Below are 21,906 nucleotides of genomic sequence, written 5' to 3'. Positions count from 1 at the left end.
TGAGCAGAAAACTGAGTTCTAGAGAGAGGGCTTATTGCGCGTCAGAGAAAGAATGCGCTTGCATTGTATGGGCCATTCAAAAATTGCAGTGCTATCTTGGAGGGGCCAAATTCACCGTAGAGACGGACCATTGTGCCCTGGCTTGGCTGCAAACTGCGACATCGAAGAACAGTCGCCTTCTTAGGTGGAGCTTGATTTTATAGCAGTACAATTTTGAAATAAGATACAAAAAGGGGAAGTTAAATGGGAATGCGGACGCGCTTAGCCGCTCTTTCTAAGCGGTCCGAGATGTTCCTCACCATGTATCCAAATTGATAATCAGGTTTTTTTTTTTCGTGCGCTTGTATATGTGTGGCTATGTAAAGCAGCACGTTTGGTTTTCTAGGAATACGTGGGTCCTGAACGTCTTGAGAGTGGGCTTTTCTCGAACAACAATGGCAGTTTTCTTTTAACCTGGTCTCTTCAGACGGGAGCCGAGTGCTTGCTTCGACATGTGGTTGAGTTTCAGACAGCTCGAGCAATTTGGCCTACAACAATCAAGACAACGCGACAAGCAACAGCGAGCTTCAAGCGTTCACGTGCAGGCCATTAAGTCGTCTCTTCATGCAGCAGCTGGGACTGCTGCCCTCCGAGACTCTTCTGGCGGGGGAGGAGGCTGTTACGACCAAGCATCCGCATTTGCGCGCTCTATTGTTCGCCTGTGGGCATGGATAAGTGCTGTGAATATGTGGTGATGGTCCAATGGCTCTAAGTGAGCCTGTTTCCAGGAATCCTGTTTTGTAAGCCTGTTTTGCTTTGTGGACACTCTGCAAATGCCAAATTGACCCTGCCAAGAGAACGTCTGGAAAAACACAAAGAAACGTCCCCCTGCGGGAAATGCAGGAAGTGCTTTCTTTCTTTTGTTCACCCTTCCAGTCGATAAGCCCTATCGTCCAGTGAGGAATGCCTACTTTCCAAAGGAGACGACAGAGTGACATGTCCGCTGACGTGCAGGACAAGAAAGGAGCATGACGCATACAGCCATTAAGTGATTTCCCAGGAATGCAGGAAAGATTTGCAATTGTCGAAAACGGACAATGCTGGGAGCGGATGCGGCGCCACGTGCACTCGGGTTTCTGAGAAGTAAAACCACTTGTCAGAACCAGCCTGTGGTTTCTTTGCTGAAGAATAGAAATGTACCTCCTCTCCTCGCCGTTCCCAAGCTTTTCCCGCCAACAAGTGATCACGCCCAACGAATGAATGCCGGACCAGTCAGTGCTTCAGACCATCAGTGCAGTGATGTGTTCGATTGGATGCCGATACCTGAGGGGCGTGCCCTGGATTTGGTTGGTCAGCATCTTCAGAGAGGGGCTGGACATAGGGGGTTTTAAGGACGCTGCAGAGCACGAAATGTCGCTCTGGGCCCTGGGTACGTAAACGGCTCATCCAGTCGCTTCTCGCTATGAACTCTTAACGCTTGCCATTTTGCTGATGTACCCTTCTTTTTCGTGTAAATAATCTTGTAAATAAGTTTCTCAAAGTGCCATTAAACCTGCTTGTACATATTTCACCAACTTCGAAGATTCAATCCTACTTCAACCCCGAGTCTCTGCACGCTACCAAGTGAAGGCCGGGTCGACGTAGCCCCAGCGTCACGACAGGGTGCTGCAACGGGGGTCGACGTAAGCCTTAAGTGGGCTGCCGACAAAGCCTCGATGGGCCCCACTTGGGACCGACGCAGGCAGCCTTTGCGGGGCTACCCACATTCTTCCCGCATAGCCAAATTGCACATACCGCTAATATCCCCCAATGGTACTACTTCGGACAGATTCAAGCAGCCGCTCTGGATGCACATTTATTTTTATTTCGGTCAGCCCCTCAGATAATGACATAGAACCAATGCGGGTTCTATGGCGCAAGCCGCACTTGGGCTTCCCCACGTTATTCTCATAGGGGTCTGACACAGATGAATGATGGGAAGCCCTAGTCCAATTCTCCCACTGAATATTTACGGACATAAGCAATTCTTTTATACATATATGCCCTTCCTAAACAGCTGCATTAAATTTCACAATAATTCATATTATTCTAGCCTAAATGACTTCATGTTCCATGTGATGCAGATGTGTGTTCGGAGCAGTAATGCTGTGCTGAGTTGCGGGCTTCCACGGCAACCACATAAGGAGCATCAGTTAGCAATGAGTATGTTTCAGTATTCTTAGCGCAATTTGCATGAGCGCGAGAACTAAAGCCATGTAATATTTCTAATCGACTAAAATGCTAACTTGCTTTGTATTTCCATGATACGCTATAAATAAAAAAAAAATTAAATAATATCTACAAAAGTTATTTAGGGCTACGTCTATAGTACAAATAAAGGATGGAAGGAATACTTGCAAAATAGCGCGCGGAAATGTCGGTGTGTTTAGTCCAACTACGGCCAATATAGGACCCACAGAGGCATTGATTCGGCAGCCCCATTTAGGCAAACGCTATTTCTCGCGACAAGAGCCCGACTTTACGTTGCGTCAGCAATCACAACAAATGTGACGAACATACGGAAGCTCTAGTTTCTATCTCGCCAAGGGAAATGTGGGACCTGCAGCGATTTTATGTGGGCAGCCACAATTAAGCTGTTTTTTTTTACCTAGAACCCACCTGCCGTTGCACGTGCTTTTCAATTCCCCACAGGGACTAATTTTGGTACCATGCGGACACGCCCACCTTCTACCCCATTATCGCCGATGTGAGATCTACAGCAGTTTTATGTGGGCTGCCCCATTTGGGCTTCATGTTGTTTTTGAACCTAGAGCCCACTTGCTGTTGCACGTGCCTTCAAATTCCCCACAAGGGACCAATTTTGGTATCATGTGGGCCCGCCCGTCTTCCAGCCTCATTACGGTCGATGTGGGACCTAAAGCATTTTTTGTGGGCAGTCCCAATTGGCATGGGTGTTTTTGAATCTAGAGCCCATTTGCTGTTGCACGTGCTTTCGATTTCACCACAAGGGACCGATTTGGGACCATGCGGACACGCCCGCCTTCCAACCCCATTACGGCCGGTGTGGGACCCAAAGCGGTTTAGCTAAGGCTGCCTCATTTGGGCTTCATGAGGGCTTGCCCAGATAGAGCTCTCGTTCATATTCCACCTGTCCTCAAGTAACCCACAAGGGGTGGGGCAGCATGAGGGCATGCCCGTCTTTTTGTCCCCCTACGGCCGATGTAGGTCCCACAGAGATTTAATGTGGGCAGTCTCATTTCGGATCTATGAGGACTTTCCCATAAAGAGCCCGCTTTTAGACTGGGTTTCCCTCCAATATTCGACAAGGGGCCCTTCTGGTATGGATGCAAGAATGTGCTCTTCATTAGCCCGAGCAACGCCGCTATGGAACCCATGTAGGAAGAACAGGGGCAAGCACAAATGGTGTTGCCCACTTTTGCCCGATCGGGGACCGATGCAGGTTTTATGATGGTTGCCCCAGCCCTACTAGCCTACATCGGATCTACAGGGGCCCCACATTCTGTGCTACCTGGGGAGACCTGAGTTGGCAGCTCCTGCCAAACGTAATATCAGGAAGCCCTACGTCCAGTTAATGTTCGGTCATGTCAGCTTCCTGCTACCGCCTCCCACGTCTGGCGAATGATCGAAACGTCTGGCGAAGGAGCACCGTCGCAACGCGTACTCGCTCCGCCTGCCGGTACAGGTGACGTCACTGTTGCTATGGTCAACTATGCATGCGCCTCGGCGCCGCCACTGCCGCCGAGGAGCTAAGGGTGTTAGGGCACCCTAAAGGGTGTGTGTGCCGGTGTGGGGGAGGGTGACAGCTGTCACTGTTTCAGCCTTTGTATTATAGTGATTTAGAATCACTATACTTTGGATGTAACGAACGGACGGTCACTCTGAGTATGTGCACTTAAAGGCTTCCGCCTTTAGAAGGAAATTCCAAACACCGAAACCTGCCACATCGCTCCCTCAATGAAATGTTTAAAGGAGCGTAGAATAGAATGCAGACCTCCGCTCTATAAGAGCCGGATTTATAGGAAAGATAAAGACCGTATCACAGGAGAGATAATTCAAGCTAAAACAATCCCAGAACTCGGGCACCGTATACCGTCAGTACTCCTCTCCTGGCGTTATCTGACAAAGAGCTGGTATTCCTGGCAAGCCGTAAAAAATAATAATTAGCTTCGGTCTCGGCGCACGCATAGCCCTTTTATTTTGTCACGCATCGGGCCCTGTATATGTACTTTTGCAAAGAAAAACTGTCTTCATCCTCGTCCTTCGCGCTGTTTAATCCATCAAAACGTTGTGTAGAAGATCAGGAGACATTGAAAACGGCATGTACCATTCCATGCATGTCTACCGTAACGGTTGAGCTTTATATCGTCAGTGGCTCCTGTGCGGTCATTTTTGTCACATTCACAGCTTGCGGTTGAAAAATTGGCCAGATTGCTTGCCAATTACGTGCCAGGCGTTTCATCGAAACAACTTGACAGAAGGTCGATATCTCTGGCTGCAGGATCTCCTCTAAGAAGTGTTTGCTGCTGAACATTGCAAGACCAATCCGAAACAGTGGTGGCCTGAATACGTGATCCGTCGAGATATTTTCACCTGACGGTGAAACAATGAGCCATTGGACTTTGCTCATATCAAAAGAGGCAATGGTTTTTGTTCGTGACATGCTGTCGAGTGGCGGCATGCAATGCCTTCGATAAGATCATTGTCAGCAGTTGGTATCAATTTCGTTCCCATTTATTTCAGAGCTGTCTCTTCGGCAGTCGGACTGAACTTTTTGCATCAGGGTTGAGTGCTGAGAAGTCCTCGCTTTACACTCTTGGCTTCGAGCGAGCATGGGCCTTTTCCATCGAAAAACATCCCTTCTCTGCTTCCTCCTGCTTACAACGTTCACATGGCTCGCTTCGGACGCGCAGACAACAACGCGCGTCTCGGCTGTCCATCCTACAACGCCAGGTAAAGTCCTACCAACGAGCAACATTTTTAAATTGTCATTTCCTGACTGAAATATCCCGCTTAGGTTATTACAAAAGTCGAGTGATGGCACAGAATGCCGAGCAATATTCTTATGCAAGATTAGTGGCGACCTCCGGAATCCAGTTTTTCAGGTTACAACGACGTGTATGGCGGGCTTGCTGGTTAGTAGATGCAAAAAAAAAAATGATGCTGAGAATCTGACAGTGCACGCTTGGTGGCGTTAGGCGGTATTTTAATTTAAGAATAGTGAGTAGTCCTGTATATGTGTATATATATATATATATATATATATATATATATATATATATATATATATATATATATATATATATATATATATATATATATATATATATATATATATATATATATAAGATGCGAGAACATTTAACATACTAGGCTGCTTTAAAAAACTACAGAGCGAAGTGTACGCTTCATTTAAACAAACATTTATTGCACTCGACGTTTCGACCAGAAGCTGGCCTTAATTGAAGCGTACACTTCACTCTCTCTCTCTCTCTTTCTATATATATATAGAAAGAGAGAGAGAGTGCACGAGCTAAGGGAGACCAATATTAAAAACAAAAACCCTAAGCGACCTCTTAACGGAATTCAAGTGAATGTTGTTAGGGGCCACGTAAATATCTCCTGGAATTGTTTTCTTTGGTTCCGCATTCTAGTAATCAGTCCACACTAAGTAACCAACTTTTTAAATATCGCTCTAAAAGGAAAGTCCTTAACATCGCTCTAAAAGGAAGGCCTGAATAGGAAAGTTGTCGAGCACCGCGGCAATGCGAGTGGGTACTTTACATGACTCCTCCTAACATTCACTTCATTTCGGTTCAGAAGAACGCTTGGTTTTTTTTTTTATAAATCTTGTGTAATCCTAGCTGGACACCCTGTATGAAGAATAACACCTAACCAAGAGCTTCGCCTGGCATTTGCGGTGGAGCCCTAGCCGATGCTCCAGGCATTTCTTAATTTTTAATCGAAAACTAAATGACTCGCAAGCCTAGGAACATGTGATCAAAATCTGACCAGTGAGAAGGCAGTAACGCGCGGGTCGTTGAAAGTGAGCACCCCGCTCCCCCTCGCTTTCTCAACAAATAAAAAGTTTCTCTCTGGTAACTTTTCGCATCAAACTAGAGAAAAAAATACAGGATTATACCAACCTAAGAAGTGTTTATAGCGTTTTCTTTTTCGGCGCTGTAATTGGTTCTACTCGATACCTGGGCCAATATTACTCCATTTCGCTTTTTTATCTTTAGATCCAGTCAATATGAAGTGACGCGGCCTAGGAAGTTGTTTATTTCTGTGTGCCATATCGCTGAGATTATCGTTCAGGAAGATTAAATACACTTTTATCAAAGAGGGCGCAGAGGGAGGGACGCAAGGGTCGGGTCCCGGCTCAGCTATTCACGCTATTTTCGAGCAAGTGAAGAGCAACCGGTGCATAGAAAGCTTAGGGAGGCCATTTCAGTTTACTCAGTATATGTCAATCGAGTTTCTTTTCTCATCTGTTTCGGTTTCAATTTCAGCAGCCGAGCGATTTCTGTGACGTTGCCGTCAAGTCTGGGTCACTTGATTGGTATGGTTCGTGGGGTTTAACGTCCCAAAGCGACTCAGGCTATGAGAGACGCCGTAGTGGAGGACTCCGGAAATTTCGACCAACTGGGGTTCTTTAACGTGAACTGACATCGCACAGCACACGGGCGCCTTGCTTTTCGCCTCCAGCGAAAAGCGGCCGCCGAGGCCGGGATTTGATCCCGCATCTTTGGGAACAGTAGTCGAGCGCCGAAAACATCTATATAAACGTTTCTCTGTCGTTTGAATTCACTACAGCGCTAAAGGCAGCCTGCCTCATGAACATGACTCATAACAAGTGGAGAGTCAGTAATTACATCTGTTTTAATTTTAATGCCGCGTGAATCCTAGACTTGACTATGACGTCACAGCCATCTTTTGGCTGCAGAAACAGAAACTGGCGAGAAAAGAGAATTCAATTGTAAATTATTCAGTGGTCGTAAGCGAAAACCATGAGGTGATACATATGCAAAAATGTGTTACGCATCATTAGCAAACAGAAAAACGCCACCATTAAAATCCCGGTTTAAGCAAGCCGCATGAACGTGTCTGCGTAGGCTAGGAGTAACGGGAAAGCAAAGGTGTTGGCAGAGCGATTCTGATATCACCCTCCCGAATGAAAGTAGAGGCCCGTGTTGACAGCTCCAGCCCATCATGCAACTACGCAACATGCATCATGCAACATCATGCAACTGCGTTAAATTATTGCACGGCCATGTCGCCTGCCAGCGCAATGCTCGTTGCTCGCTGCGGCAACGCCGTCGCCGACGCCGAATTTTCGGTGAACGGAGCATTTAACTCTATCGCGTACAAACGACGTGAAAGGAAACCGTTGGCGATCGAAGCACGCTTTTGGGAAAACTGAACTTGATTCGACATAGTTAAGAGTCTTGTACGACCAACGAAACGCGCCGCCCAGAGTGCTTATGTCTCTTCCCTCTCCAATATCAGTTTTTTTTTTTTAATAATGCTACGCTTAGTATGCATGCATGCTGCGTTGCAAGACCTCCATTTGCAGATAGACCATAGAGGAAAAAACTCGGTTTTGAAACGTACCAATTGGTCATGTATACTCAGTGACATTTTATAAACAGCGCCGAGTATTATACCATCGCTGTTGTAATCAAGGCAGATCCCTGCGATTCGAGGTGCTGGTCGTGCAGCTAGCATACCGCTGGAGTCCGAAAATATTCATTTCATATTCCGTCCGCATTGCTGGCAAGATAAAACAGAGCAAATGGGGCTTACTGGTTCTGGTTGCCCATTGGCAAGCAAACATCCATCTAATAGCACTCTCAAGGTATACTTTTCAACAAAACTACGACGTCGACGTGTGTCTTGCTCCACCGAACGCTCAGGCAACGGGGCAAAGATATTCCGCCAGCGTCGATATGTTCTGAAGTAGTTACTAGTTCCATCACAGCGTGGAAATTTTGCAGTATACTTAAGTTCCATCTTGAAGGCTATGGTGCGATAGGATTAATAGAGGGTTTTAGAGTATCGTGATCCGTTGCTAAGGAGATTAGCTTAGAGAGGCCCGCGATTCGCTACCGCGGGTCACCGGTTAGTACACGCTGATTGGTCTCGACCGGCAGGTCTTTGTGCGACTTTCAACATGTGGTGCCATTTATCGCCATCAAGGCGATCTGAGCATGTGCAGTTAAATGCGCGATGACTGATCACGGTAACTGATCGCGGATCGCGCTACGCTAAAACTCTCTAATAGAGTGTTTTAGCTTACCGTGATCCGTGATCCGCCACCGCGCGTTCCACTGCGCATGCCCAGATACCCCTTGACGCCGATAGATGGCGCCACATACTGGATGTCGATAGGGTGTCGATAAATAAATGTCGGCCTATAGACCTGCCGCGTCGGGACCAATGAGCTTGTGCGCCCCGCCCGCGCGCGGTAGAGGGTCACGGTGGCGGATCGCGGATCACGGTAAGCTAAATCTCTCTAATGGCTCCAATGTGTCGCTCCCTTTGTGGATCTCCGTACGCGCGCATGCTGCTCGTCTAATCAATCATTACTTAGTTTGTACCTTTGCTCATCATGCAGTCGTAAGACATAGCGCATCTGAATGACCCGAAATCGACATGAAGCTTCCGCGTTAGTAAAACCGTAAGAACGTGCCGGCGCTGCCTAGGAGTCGTGTGTCTAACATAGGATCCAAGGGCCTAAGAAGCTTCGATTCTCATGTCATCCCCCTCACCTCAAAGGAGGAGCGTAAACTGAGAGCTCACACCATCTTGTCCATGTTACGTGGTATCGTTAGTCACACAACCAGCCAATTAAAGCGCGCCCGGCGCATTCCCGTAAATTTATCTCACAACGGTGAATTTCCTGGCGAGTGCACCTTTTAACTTTGTCGGATATACAGGCTAAGATAGAGCATATATAGAGCGTCATGCCTGCAGCTGCATGCCTAGACAGCGAGTAAGATTGACCGTGCGTTTACGCTATTGCAGTTATCGCTCTCCTTTTCCCAAACTACTACTCATCTTACTCAAAGTGCTTCTCAGGAGCAACTCTTGAGCGATATGCACCTACCGCGCCTTTGAAGCTGTCTGTCTCCGCCCTCTCTCACTCACGCGTCATGCCTCTCCTCACGAATTGGTTCAGTTTTTCTTTTCAGTAAGACAACTGCTACGCATTTCCTCTCTCCGAAAATTTAACAAGCATATTTAAGTTATGGCAAAGAGGTACCCGTAGTTTTCTGCGCTAACAATACTATTTACAGTTAGCATTTTGTCGTAACGGACCCCAGCTAAAAATGCGCATACACAGGAGCCTGGCAGCCAAGAAGCTTCGGCAGGAAACCGCCTCCTCACTAGCTATTCAATCTCTGCTTAGCTGATTCTCACCCTTCACGTACATTTAATAAAGTTGCCGAGAACTTCGATCGGAGACATTGAACCCCGGCACTCCGCCTCCTCTGACCCAACGGAATGTACCTAGCCCCTGGGTACCAGGTCTGGACAAGTATATAGAAAACAACTAATCGATATTTCTAACACCACAATCCTGCTATCCTAACCCTTCCATTTTAATGTGAAGCAACTGAGGGTTATTGTGACATACCGTTACTCACATATTAATGGGAATGGTACGAGCATCCAAAGCGAAGCAAAAATTTGTTTAAAGATTTTCCTTTTCTCGCGACGAGTCAGTATGATTGCCATAAAAAGCCAATAGGGTGTGTTTTTGTCAACAGACAACAAAATGAAGCCTACAGGCCAGTGGTGAAGGATCTGCCGATGACTAGAGGACGACACAGCTCCACCCCTTACCACTGCCTACTTCGGCCTTTTCTTGACCATGACAGCGTTGTTAGGTGGCTGAGAAAAAGAGAGAAGCGGTAACCAACTGCCTCTGAGATGAGTCCGAGCGAGCGTTTAAGGAAACAAGGAAGATGGGATTGAAATGAGGGGAAAATACTCTCTGTAGTAAAGGCCTAGCTGCTAATCAATTTCAACCTCGTTAGTATCTCTACCACACATTGACATTTCTTTGTACAGGAACGTCCTCGAAGTTCAGCCTCGGTCAAAGATACCATCATTGATTCCGGAATTCAGTCTCACCAGGCCGTTCCAACCGAACAGTGTAACAACTAGGCCACCGCGGCCTGTTCCCAGTTCATGAAAAGATGCCTTCTGCTTTCTGTCTCAGGTCACCTTCCAATCACAGCACCCTCAATCGCTACTGTACCCACAGGAAACACATCAACTACCTCAGCACCTATTGCCCTGGCTGCAACTACGTCCGGGAACATTACAGGGACATCTAGCACGAGCCCATCGGCCACCAACGTTACGGCATATGTAACTCCAGGTAATATCACCTCGAGCGATGCAAACAGGGTATGAAGTTTCTTTTTAACGACATCATCAGCCTGATTATACCCACTGCAGGGCGAAGGCCTCTCCCATATTTCTCCACTTAACCCGGTTCTGTGCTAGCTGCATCCACATGACCCCTGCGAACTTCTTAATCTCATCCGCCCACCTAACTTTCTGCCGCTCCCGATAACCAGCTTCACAACGACAACCTTCATTCAATACCAGCTTACACTGGCACGCTTCGCGCCACGGCTCGACATATATATAGGCACATGCTACCGGGAACCCACCGCAGTGTCTTAGAAATTGCAGCATTCGGCTTAGGAGTCCCACCTTTGTCAAAGCAATTATCCCTTCTGTGATGAGATTTCAAGCCTATAGCATAATTATGGGCGACATAAATAAATCAATGTATGTGTTAGCTGTAGGAGGGAAAGCAGAGAAAGTCATAATCTCGCCGCAGAACAAATCTTCAGCATTAACAGAGCAGCACGATCTTAGAGTAAAACGGGGCGTGGTGTAGAAGCAATGAACATTAAGACACATCGTTATGGAGTGCTTAGTTGAAGGCGATATTATAGACAGAATATCGGTAAACATCAAAGAAGGCGAAAGATCTAATTAAAATCAGCGATGTGGCAGATTTTTATTCAGGCCTCAGGCATCATGTATTTGTTATGCGGAGGAAGTTATTATTATTGTTATTATTATTATAAAACGCTCGAAAGCATGAAAGCCTCTGTTGCAACCGACAACATTGCACTGACGAAACTATCAAAGTTAATCAATGAGCATAATGTAGCCTACATGAGTGCAATATTAAAAACAACTCAACATGCTCTTGATAAGCGTAGTAGCCTGAAAGCGGCCAAAAGCAAGCTATACACATAGACAAAACTCCTTGTATGCGCTATAAGAGAGAAAGTAGGCAATATCACTACTAATACGGATTTTGGCTTGTTACAAGTACGTGGCACACGAATAGGTTTTTTTTTCTTCTTTTAGGCAATATGAGTAAAATAGGTAATGTTGCGAAGAACTCTACACTGCTCTGTACAGCAATCACATTAATCAGGACAATAATGCACCCGTGAGTGGCGCAGAAGAATTCCACCGGCAACAAAAACCGACATAAAGAAAGCCTTTGAAACAATAACAAGTAATTGAAAAATTACAACCAGATCAGCTTCCTGTTCGCTACCTACAAAGTATTTACTGAGGTAATATATAACAAAATTAGGACAACCTTAGATTTCAATCTCCTAAGAGGGCCAGGAAGGCTTTCATAAATATACTCTACAATAGATCATATTCACATTATCAATCAGGCGACATAGAAGTGCGCAGCCTATAGCACACCCTTACATGTAGTCTTCATAAGTTGCAATAAATCAGCTGAGTAATTATGAATCTTAGCAGGTATTGTGTAACCAAGCTACAGTCAGGAATATGCGAAATTACTGGCATTGGCTGCACAGCAACTGCAATTCTCCACTAGGAAAATAATGAAATTCCAATAAGGAAGGTTGCAAGGCAAGAAGTCACGATCTCTGCAGTCCCATGTTTACTGCCTGCTTACAAGATTCGCGGAGATCTGCTTCGGGAATATTTGGTGATTATCGTTAATGGATAACAACTTAGCAATCTATGATTTGCCCGTGGTATTCTCTTGGTAAATAACTCAAGGAGATAAATGCAAATGATTATCAACGAGAAAAACAGGCGTAGCAAAACAGTAAATCTAAAATTAATATGCAGGAACCTAAAGTAATTTTCAATAGCACCGGAAAGAAAGAGCCGCTTACAATAGGTTGCGAGGGGATTGATGTCGTAAGGTTAGACGTCCGCTTAGGATAGGTATATAGTACCCGCAGGTTTCGGCTAGGTGGGGAGTGAGATAACTAGACTCGAATAGAAATACAAAGTGGTTAAGCCCATTTGGGCAAATACCCTCAGATCATTAATTGAAGTTTACCAGCATGCCTCAAGAGGAAAGCCTATCAATGCTGTATCTTACATTTGCTCGCCAACGGCACAGGTACAGAACCTAGGAGACTAAAAAAAAAGTGTTTGACGTAAATCAGGTTTAACAAAGAGAGCTATAGAAAGGAAAGTGATAGCTCCAACATTAAGAAACAGGAAGCGTGCAAAGTGGGTCAGGGAACAAGTGCAAGCTACTGACATTCTAATAGAAATGAACAGGCATGGGCAGGACATGTAATGCAAAGGCGAGATAACTGATTTTTAGCTAAGGGGAACTGGCTATATTTCAGAAAGTCAAAGGTAACAGGGGCGTCATATCGTTAGGCCGGCGGGTGTGATTAGGAAGTTTTCAGAGATTATCTGGCTGCAGCTGAGGCAGGATAGGGATAATTAGGTGAGTTTGCGAGATACATTTGCCCTGCAGTCGGTGCAGTTACGCTGTTGAGGCTGATGATGGCAGTGGTGATAAACATACTTTTTCATCGAAGTATTTTCCTTCCGAGCGAACAACGAGAACAGGTATAATACGAAGACAATGGCTAAATTACTCCACGCTTTGAAATTGGCTGTTGCCATTAGTATTGCCTTAGCTTGTCCATTCACGCCATTCATTGTACACTCCATCAACTCGCACATACGCACCAGCCGGCCCGTATAAAACGGCTTTAATGTGGTAAGAAAATTCTAGCTATCCTTTGTGAACATACGCTCGTGATACCATTTTACTTGAATTAAAGTGCTCCATTAGCAGTTGTCACTCAACATGGCAATAGCACGGCTTGTGCATTGCAGCAAGCTCGTTTGCGAAATGTGCACTACATTATTTTTCCTATGGACGTTCTTGCTTGCAGTGCTGAATCTGGACGCTGGCTGCGACGACAGCGTGTGCAGGCGTCCCTACTGCGCATGTGCCAGCGAACACCCGCCGGCCGGCATGAGCCCAGACCAGATGCCTCAGTTTGTGATGCTAACGTTCGATGATGCGGTCACCGTGACCAACATGGATTTCTACCGGGAGCTGCTCGGCGGAGTCCGCAGGAAGAACAATGCCAGCGGCTGTGGCATCGCGGCCACTTTTTTCGTGTCACACGAGTACCTGGACTACGCGGCTGTCAACGAGCTTCACTCTTGGGGAAACGAGATTGCCCTACATTCCATCAGGTGGGTCGGCTCAAGTCTAAAGACAGTGCACAATACTCTGTAGAGATTATTCACGTCTCCACTTGCACGGCGATGGTGGGAAACAACATGCTGGTCGCGCGTGTAGGCTACATAGTTCCAACAGGGAGGGTAGTTATTTATGATCGCGATGCCACTTGCTACTGGCTAAGGAACTGGTAAAATCTTAGTCAAAATCAACAACTGTTATTTTCCAAACCAAAATACAAAAGTGATGTCTATACGTTTGCCTTTCATCTTGATAACGTTATTTTGGGTCATGTCATTATTTATATTCTTATTTTCTCACCTGTTCCGGTTTCGGTTCCGGTTTCGAGGGGGGGGGGGGGGGGACATCAAAATCATGTCTAGGTCACGTGAGGGATGAAAAAACAGCAATGTAATCGTTCCTCTGTTGTTTGAGTTCATCATGACACTAAAGCCAGCCTTCTTCAACAAAAGGAATCACAGAATGTGAAGAGTCAGTGATTATGTCTCTGCTTTTTCCTGCCGCGCGACCTAGACTTGATTGTGACGTCATCGACATCACTCGGCTGTTGAAACCGAAACTTATGACGAAAGAAAGTTCAATTATAAATTATTTAGCGATCGTAGGCGAAATCCACGTGGTGATCCATATGTATCAAGGCCTTATGCATCATAAACAAGACGAAAAATTAGTGCCAAAATTTGGCATCTATGCTCTAACTTCGCTTCCTCTCGGCAGCTACGTCGAGGTGAGGGGAGCACTCACGGGAGCAGGCCCAATTACCTCTAAGCAGTGAGCACCTTGCAGATCTGTACGAGGCGTAGAACAGTTTTCAGGGACGGCATTCGCATGTCGCTCGGCATACACGTACCACGGTTACAGCGCAGCTGAAATCGTCATTTGCATCTTTTAGAGCGAACTTCTTCAACACCACGTGGTCCCCTGGCGTCACCCATGGAACCTGAGTGAAAGATACCTATGCGAGCAAGGCGCTTCCGTAAAGTCGTGACATGTGGGACGTGCCTTGATCATGCAGCAGGGTTCGTTGACTGTGGGAACTTCTTACAGCGATCCGGGACAGTGCAGACGAGTCAATCACTGTCAGTCTCTCAACATTACTTTGGAGAACCAAATAATCACTTTTTCGCGCCTACGGTGACATGCTCTTCACCATTCGCACGCGTATTCTCTCGTCCCACGCCCCTTGACCCATCCCCTCTTCAGCCACCGAACAGACTGGCAGTACTGGCAGACCATCAACAAAACACAATGGGAACGAGAGCTCCTGGACCAGAAGATCATGCTGCAGACTTTCGCCAACATTTCAGCCTCTGACATCAGCGGTGTTCGGGGACCCTTCCTGTTTAGCGGCGGAGACCAGGGCTTCCGGATGCTGCAGCAGCACTTCCGGTTCGAAGATTTGTATATACAGACTAGAGTAAAAAGCAAAATGCATAAAATTTGGATACAATTTTATCATTTAGTGGCTTTGCGAGCAAGCGCTTTTTTGGCTGTCACGAAAGCTGATATTTTATCACATACTAAGTGGGTAGAGGTAATGAAATAAAACAGCGCAAGGAACGGGACGAAACACGAAGGAAAGGAAACAGGCACGGGCGCTGTGTTTCGTCCCGTTCCTTGCGCTGTTTTATTTCATTATGCAGTACCAACTAGCCCGGCATCTTGCACTTCTGGGTAGAGATGCTGATGTCGTATTGTTCACTCTTGAGGCATATAGTGGAGTACATGATGATCCTTCGATTACAGAAATTACGCATGTGAAATCTCGTGAACGAAGGTTTTGATGCATGCCGGAAAGTAATGGCAGCGTTAGAATAAAAACATATATCTCCAACTCCACATTTCCTAGAGTCCAGTGCTTTAAATTTGGTGTGCTAAAATACATTATTATAATTATCAGTAGAGCCGTGGCTATTCTAGTAGGAAAGCATATCACAGTGAGTTCAATTGCGTCTACCTTGCGGCAGCTGCGGCTCCTTTATCATATGCCTAGCAAATCCTCAGCTCGTGGCCTCATCTCTTACTCTGGGACGTCAACCCCTTTTCCTCCGAAGTACGCCTTACTTTTACTGTTGCTTTGTGATCTATAGGTATAGGTCAGTATACGACTACTTAAGCAAGTGTCATTCATACCTCCTTTTACGGGCGAAGAAAAGTTATGGCCCTAACGAAGATACTTTTCACTTCAGGTTTGATAGCACGCTGGTGCACCAGCGAGCCTGGGGTGGGCACGATCTGCCTATCTACCCCTACACCATGGACTTCGGATTTCGTCACGGCTGCAACGTGCATCCCTGCCCCCAAGACCAGTACCCTGGACTCTGGATTCTGCCCATGAACGTGCTGTTCCGGGAGCGGTCAGGACAGCATCTGCCGTGTGCTATGGCGGACGCCTGCCTGCCTCTGCCAGTCTCTGCCAACGACACCTTCGAGTACCTCAGGTCGGTTATTATGCTGGGGCTTCCATCACAGTGTCTGCCAGACCGCGTGTCGCCACACAGCATCCGCTAGCTGCATTATTAATGTGACATCATTAGTGTTCGCACTGCGTGGTAAACGGGATGGTTGTCGTCCTGTTATGAAAATTTCTAATTGACGGAGAGAAGTCACGTGATCTCAGCTGAGAAAGTCTGATTGGTCGACAAGCCGATGACGTCATGAGCTCGCACAACCTGGCCGAGCGTTTGCTATTAATAGGGGTGTCGGCAGTCACAAGACACCATATCATGGCAGGGTCGGCAGGTGCCCAGCCATGAATACAGCAAGCTTGTCATGACGTCCCCCACTATGTCTCAACCTCAGCCAGGCATCATGACAGAGCAGTGCTGTTGAAATCAAAGCAAGCTGCCTGAAAGGAAAAGAAAGTGGTGAAGCGGAGTCAAACTGCTGCACTGAGGACCACGAGCCACGCTCGCTACTTCTACACCATGTAGGAGCGTTCGTTCAGTGCGATATCTAGAGGCATTATGCGACCAGTGTTGTCAACTCAAGAATAGAGAATCCGCAACAGGAAGACCCAAAACCCGCAAAAAAAAAAGAAAACTCGCTAAATTCATTATTCTTATCGAAATGCAAATTTTTGCGCATTTTATTTTGTTGTTTTGCTCTGTAAGGAATGTAACCAATATTATAAATGCATTAGAAGGCACTTTTCACTAGAAACTTCGGATACCTTCTGTGGGTTTACATTAAGTTGCAAAAGCACTTTTTTTCCCGACTGTTCTGCTGACTGCAGGAACTTTCACTTGCAAAAGTTGTCGCCTGCTTCATCTTGGGTTGCCGCGTTCCTTGCATACGACTGTCGGCTCATGCCACCTGTTTTACCCTGGATTTGTTTACTGCTGCTAACATACACATTCATATCGTATCGATTGTTTGGATTATAATAGCTAGCAACTCACAGTTTGAGCAGCATTTACTCTGCTTTCGGAGTACAGTCGGGATTCGTTACATGTGTTCAAATTAGGTCTTCAGTTTTAGTTTTATAATACCCAGTTGACTGAACATGCGTCCAACCTCTGATTTCTACCAGGGCAGCATCACCTTTGAGAGAGGAAACTCTGCCTGCTTGAAGAAGAGATTTTTCTTGGAAGCATCCCTACTTGTTCACTTCGTCTCGCGATGCAGCATTGCTCATACGTTTGCTCCAGCTGGCAAGAGTGGGCTTCCTCCATCGCAGCTGAATAGAAGCGATTATTTCTCGTGGTAACTCATGAATTGCATAATGGGAAGCGAAGATTTTAATATGCAAAGAGCATTCATTTTCATTTAAAACTATTATTATTCAGTCTCGAAACTTAGTGTGCTGCAGACGCTCTGTCTATTCTACCGTACATAACTGACGGGTCCGCCGCACCGAATGCATGGCAACAACAGACTGGACGACAACGTTAGCAAATGTCGCATATAACAATTCAAGGTGTATTGAACGTGTTGAAATATCCGCCAACTTGACATCTCCTTAAGTCATGCGTTCACGGCGGTTTTTTTTTTTTTCTTTTTTTTTTTTTTTTTTTTTTTGCGGAAATGAAAACATTATGAAGGAATTAGACTCATCTTAACAAAATATACTAGCCAGGCACCGACAACCGCCAGAAAAAAGGCCAATAAAGAACGCTTAAACTCCCACCTCCCGCGATACTGCAAGTTTATCCGTAAATGGTGTAAAAACGCGGGAAAATCGAAAATTACATTGCAGCAGTTATTTAAAATTACGAACACGAATTATCCCTACTGTGTAGCGCTAATATTTCCCTACAAGGCACGACTAAGTAGCACTGCCACTTGCCCTCACTACATTTACTAGTAATTGGCCTATATACTAGTCACTACTACTAATCAGCCGTAGTAGTTAACACCATTACTAGCAACATCATAGAATGCACACACGACGATGTTATCGCATCAAGCGTTTAGCACGTAGGTGTTCTTTATGCTTTCTAAAATTACAATTACTGCTGCGAGGATCCGGGCGTGTTGCCGGACTAACAGGTGAGGTTCTGTCCTTGTGGAAAGTGAAGCTCTGGCACATGATACACTGTATACACGTCTGAGTCCGTCATCTGCCAGCTCTGCCCATACCACAGTGACAAACATGACTATTTCACCTCATTGGGACATTACACAAGGAAGTGCAGATATTACCTCCTGTAGTACAACACGTTAGGAGATATCACGGCTATGTGGCTTGTTCTAAAACGTATCCGCCCGATGCTGTGGCAACATATCGTCCAAGGGGTTCCTCGTCGGCGAAAAAGGAAAACAAATGTAAAATGTGATCGAGATTCTTCTTGAGGCAAGCTCGTTTCACTGACTGCTGCCGTGGTGCGACATGCTGATGTCAGTAGAATTCACAAATTACTGATAGGAGCGTGAGATGTCTTTTATCTTCTCGTTACTCCACTCCCAACCAGACACATCTCTGTCGAGGGCTTTCTTCAGACGTGTTATAAAGGCCTCCTTCTGTAGACAATCCGTCGTAAGCGTTGGCATGGTTACATGACGCGCAATGAATATTCGTCGGGTTGTGTGACGTCACACGTTGCCGCTAGAACCGCAGGTACGTTTGTACGGCTATCTAAAAGCGGGCTAATGTTTAGTGGTCTTTCATATAACTTTGTGTATGCTAATGAATCTAATGAATATATGTGGGATAATCGAAGCACAATTCGTGAGTGGTTAAGAGAGTAGCAAAGTGATGGACGCGAAACGGGTTCAACAAGGGCAGCCGGGAGACGAAAGCCAATAAAATTGTCGCGTCATTCTCTTAAAGGCGGAGATTAGATGTCCCACTTTGAGTTTACGTTGTTTACGTCACTGCCCTCTCGTTTGCACTAGGAAAAAGCTCTAATCGTGGCTCAATATTTTATCGCGAGCGTTTCGGAAGCCGAGTCTACTAAGCAGTCATGGCGTGTGGTCGTGGTAGTTGTGGTGTATGATAGTGGGCATGTGTCACGCACGCTGGCTCATTAGCCGTGTTTACATGAAGGAGACAGTAGTGCATCGCATCGCATTACGTAGCGTCTCACGGTAATGCGATGCGACAGCGTTTACATGTAGCGCATCATCTGATGATGATGCTTTTTGAATCGGATGGACACTCACACAGTATCCGGCCAGAGTGAAAAGAGTTACACAGTTACGCATACACTGAGTTGCGCAGTTACACACACACACACGCACATAAGTCACATCGGTCACACACACACGCACACACACAAGCAGTAGCTGCCACCAAACACCCCCTATCGGCGGCGCACAGTCTTCCACCGCTCGGCTAGACGCTTCTTGGTGGTCTCCACTGCTGCCACTCTGACGCTGCCGCCCGCGTCCTCTTCCTGCGGCTAGCGCGGTGGTGGCGCCAATGCGGTGTCGAATATCGAAAGCATTAGTGGCACCAGGTTGTAAATTTTTCAAATTCATTTATTATTTATTTTATACATACCAGAATGAAAGAAACGCTTTAATAAATACCAGAACAGCATATGAAGCGAAATTAAATACTTCTGCTTTGTTTATCCAACCCGAAGGTATGTGAATATCCCGCGCTTTCTGTCCATGGCGCCCAACAACGCTTACTAAGCCTATCACCTGCCCGATTCCAGAAGCTATCTTAAAATTTGAGGCGTTTTGTCGCCAGAATTGCGCGGTGCAGGTATCTTCAGTCAAATAAAAAGCTTCGTTGACCACTCGTTTGCAGCAAACGCAAGACACAGTGGAGCGGCAACGACGAATTGGTGGTGAGGCGAGCGGCCGCCGCTTCGCCGGACGCCGCCATCTTGTCCGTAAAGCGATGCGACCGGGTTTACATGCAAGGAGAAAGTCGACTTACCCCTCTCAATCCAGCCCCTCCTGGCGCATTAATGCGATGCGTTTTCCTAGCGCATTACCCCTGTTTACATGAATGCGATACGCTAGAAAGTTGATGCGATGCGATGTGCTAGCTGTCGCATTCATGTAGACGCGGATATTCATTCATGTAAACGAGCGCACAGCGAAACAGGCGCGGAGAGGGATATTGAGAGGGTCAGGTGTTGTGTGGCGCGTGCTGTTCATAGGGAGTAAAGATGGGTACAGTAAGCAATTAGATTCGAGGGCGCGGCGTGTTTGCCCACCCAAGTTTGCCCACCCTAAAAAGGCTGAAACAACTATATTCGGATGCAACTGAACAATGTAGCGGTGAATTCCCCTCAAAAGAAGCCCTTCAGTCAATGGAGTTTTAGTTATCATTACTTATCTGTTAATATTAGTGAAACCGCAGGTTTGAACGGCAGGTGGATCTGTGAAATGTGATTAACAGCGGCGGCCTTGGCACTGGTCAACGCCATCGGCAAATTGGCCTCATTTCAGGAGTTTTTGCCAAAGTCCTTTTTAGTTCCACATGAATATAGGCGCCAGGGAAATATTTCTGCGAGTAATGGCTGTAGAACAGCTCGCAAAAATAATGAGAACCTGAACACGTAAATTTGCCTCTTATGAGATTTAGGAAGAATTCTGCGTTCGTAAAAGGAGCTATGTCACAGGACGTCGCACGAGAATAATTGGTTCACAGGCAGGGAAAAGCGCAGTATCTGTCACTTGTTTCTGTGGACACCTGAACCGCGCCGTAAGGGAAGGTGGGAGAAGTGGAGAGAAAGAGGAGCAGTAGTGGTACGGAGTAATTTCGACCACCTGGGGATCTTTAACGTGCGCTGACATCGCACAGCACACTTCGTTTTGCCTCCATCGAAACGCAGCCGCCGCGGTCGGGATCGAACCCGGGTACTCCGGCACTTACACGAGAAGGAAAAAATGATCCAGCGAGGACACTGCCGCTAATATACTGTCATGTATGGGGTCACCATCTTCTACAACGCAGCTGTCTCCAAAAACAGACTATGCAGGTATCTTTGAGCCCTGCCGCAGTGCCGGCGGCTGCGTTTCGATGGAGGCAAAACGAAGTGGCGTCCGTGTGATGTGGATGTCAGTGCATGTTAAAAATCCCCAGGTGGTCGACATTACTCCGCAGCCCTCCACTATGGCACCCCTTTCTCTTTCCGCTCCCCCCCTTCCCTTACAGCATGGTTCAGGTGTCCACAGAACAAGTGTGACAGATACTGCGCCTTTCCTTCCCTGTGAACCAATTATTTTTATTTATATTTTTGATAAACCTTTTCCATCATCTGACAATGAATGTGTTCTTTCTCATGCGCATGTTTTCATGGAGTTTAATACTTTGCCTTTAAACTCACGCAGGTCCAACTTCGAAGAGTTCTACATGACCAACCGGGCTCCGTTCCCAGTCTTCCTGCACGAGGCCTACTTGCAGCACCCCGGCCGCAAGCAGGGCTACCTGCAGTTCATAGACTGGCTGTTGCAGAAGAACGACGTCTACCTAGTGACCGCCTCCGAGGTGCTACACTTCATGCAGGACCCCAAACCACTGGGCGTGTACAATCAGCGTGTGTGTCCAGGAAGCCTTCCTGTCGTTAACACGTGCCCCAGGTCGACCAACTGCTTCTATAGTGGCACTCCTCTAGGGACCGAGCGTTATATGATGACCTGTTCCCGTTGCCCCAGGAACTACCCCTGGGTGGGCAACCCGCTGGGAAACTGATTAATGGATAGCTCCCTCTTTCTACGAAGTTCGACTACGTTTTCTGCCATCCTGATGGCCGCTGTTCACTTACTGCTTGAAGTACGCCTAAGCATGAACACTGAATCGGTAAGACAGGACCTCTTGAAAGGTCACCTCTCCTATTTGATCACTTTTGTAGTTCCCACGAGACTGCCAGGACCCAGCCCTGGCGAATAAAATACTTATAGGCAGTCGTCACTGCTGTCATAGGTATGATGACCTCGTCAGGCGGGAAACTGCCATT

The 21,906-nt window shown here is 46.6% G+C and overlaps 1 protein-coding gene across 2 annotated transcripts; it reads left to right on the top strand.

Annotated features, from left to right (window-relative positions):
• Positions 1-4,750: 4,750 nt before the first annotated feature.
• Positions 4,751-21,873, top strand: LOC146178525 (chitin deacetylase 8-like). 2 transcript variants are annotated; one of them, XM_084578346.1, is made up of 6 exons: positions 4,751-4,950; positions 10,271-10,387; positions 13,230-13,539; positions 14,750-14,935; positions 15,736-15,987; positions 21,281-21,873. In XM_084578346.1, the coding sequence occupies exons 1-6, from the start codon at positions 4,830-4,832 to the stop codon at positions 21,639-21,641; spliced, it is 1,347 nt and encodes a 448-aa protein (XP_084434472.1). In that variant the 5' UTR covers positions 4,751-4,829; the 3' UTR covers positions 21,642-21,873. The 2 variants fall into 2 exon arrangements, with proteins under 2 accessions (XP_084434472.1, XP_084434471.1); XM_084578345.1 differs by having other exon boundaries at positions 10,226-10,387.
• Positions 21,874-21,906: the final 33 nt, after the last annotated feature.

Source organism: Amblyomma maculatum, chromosome 9, assembly GCF_055883805.1.
Source record: "Amblyomma maculatum isolate TAMU_Amacu chromosome 9, ASM5588380v1, whole genome shotgun sequence".
In the NCBI taxonomy this organism is placed as follows: Eukaryota; Metazoa; Arthropoda; class Arachnida; order Ixodida; family Ixodidae; genus Amblyomma; species Amblyomma maculatum.
Note: the sequence above shows the minus strand (reverse complement) of the source record. Positions and strands in the feature narration are given on the sequence as shown.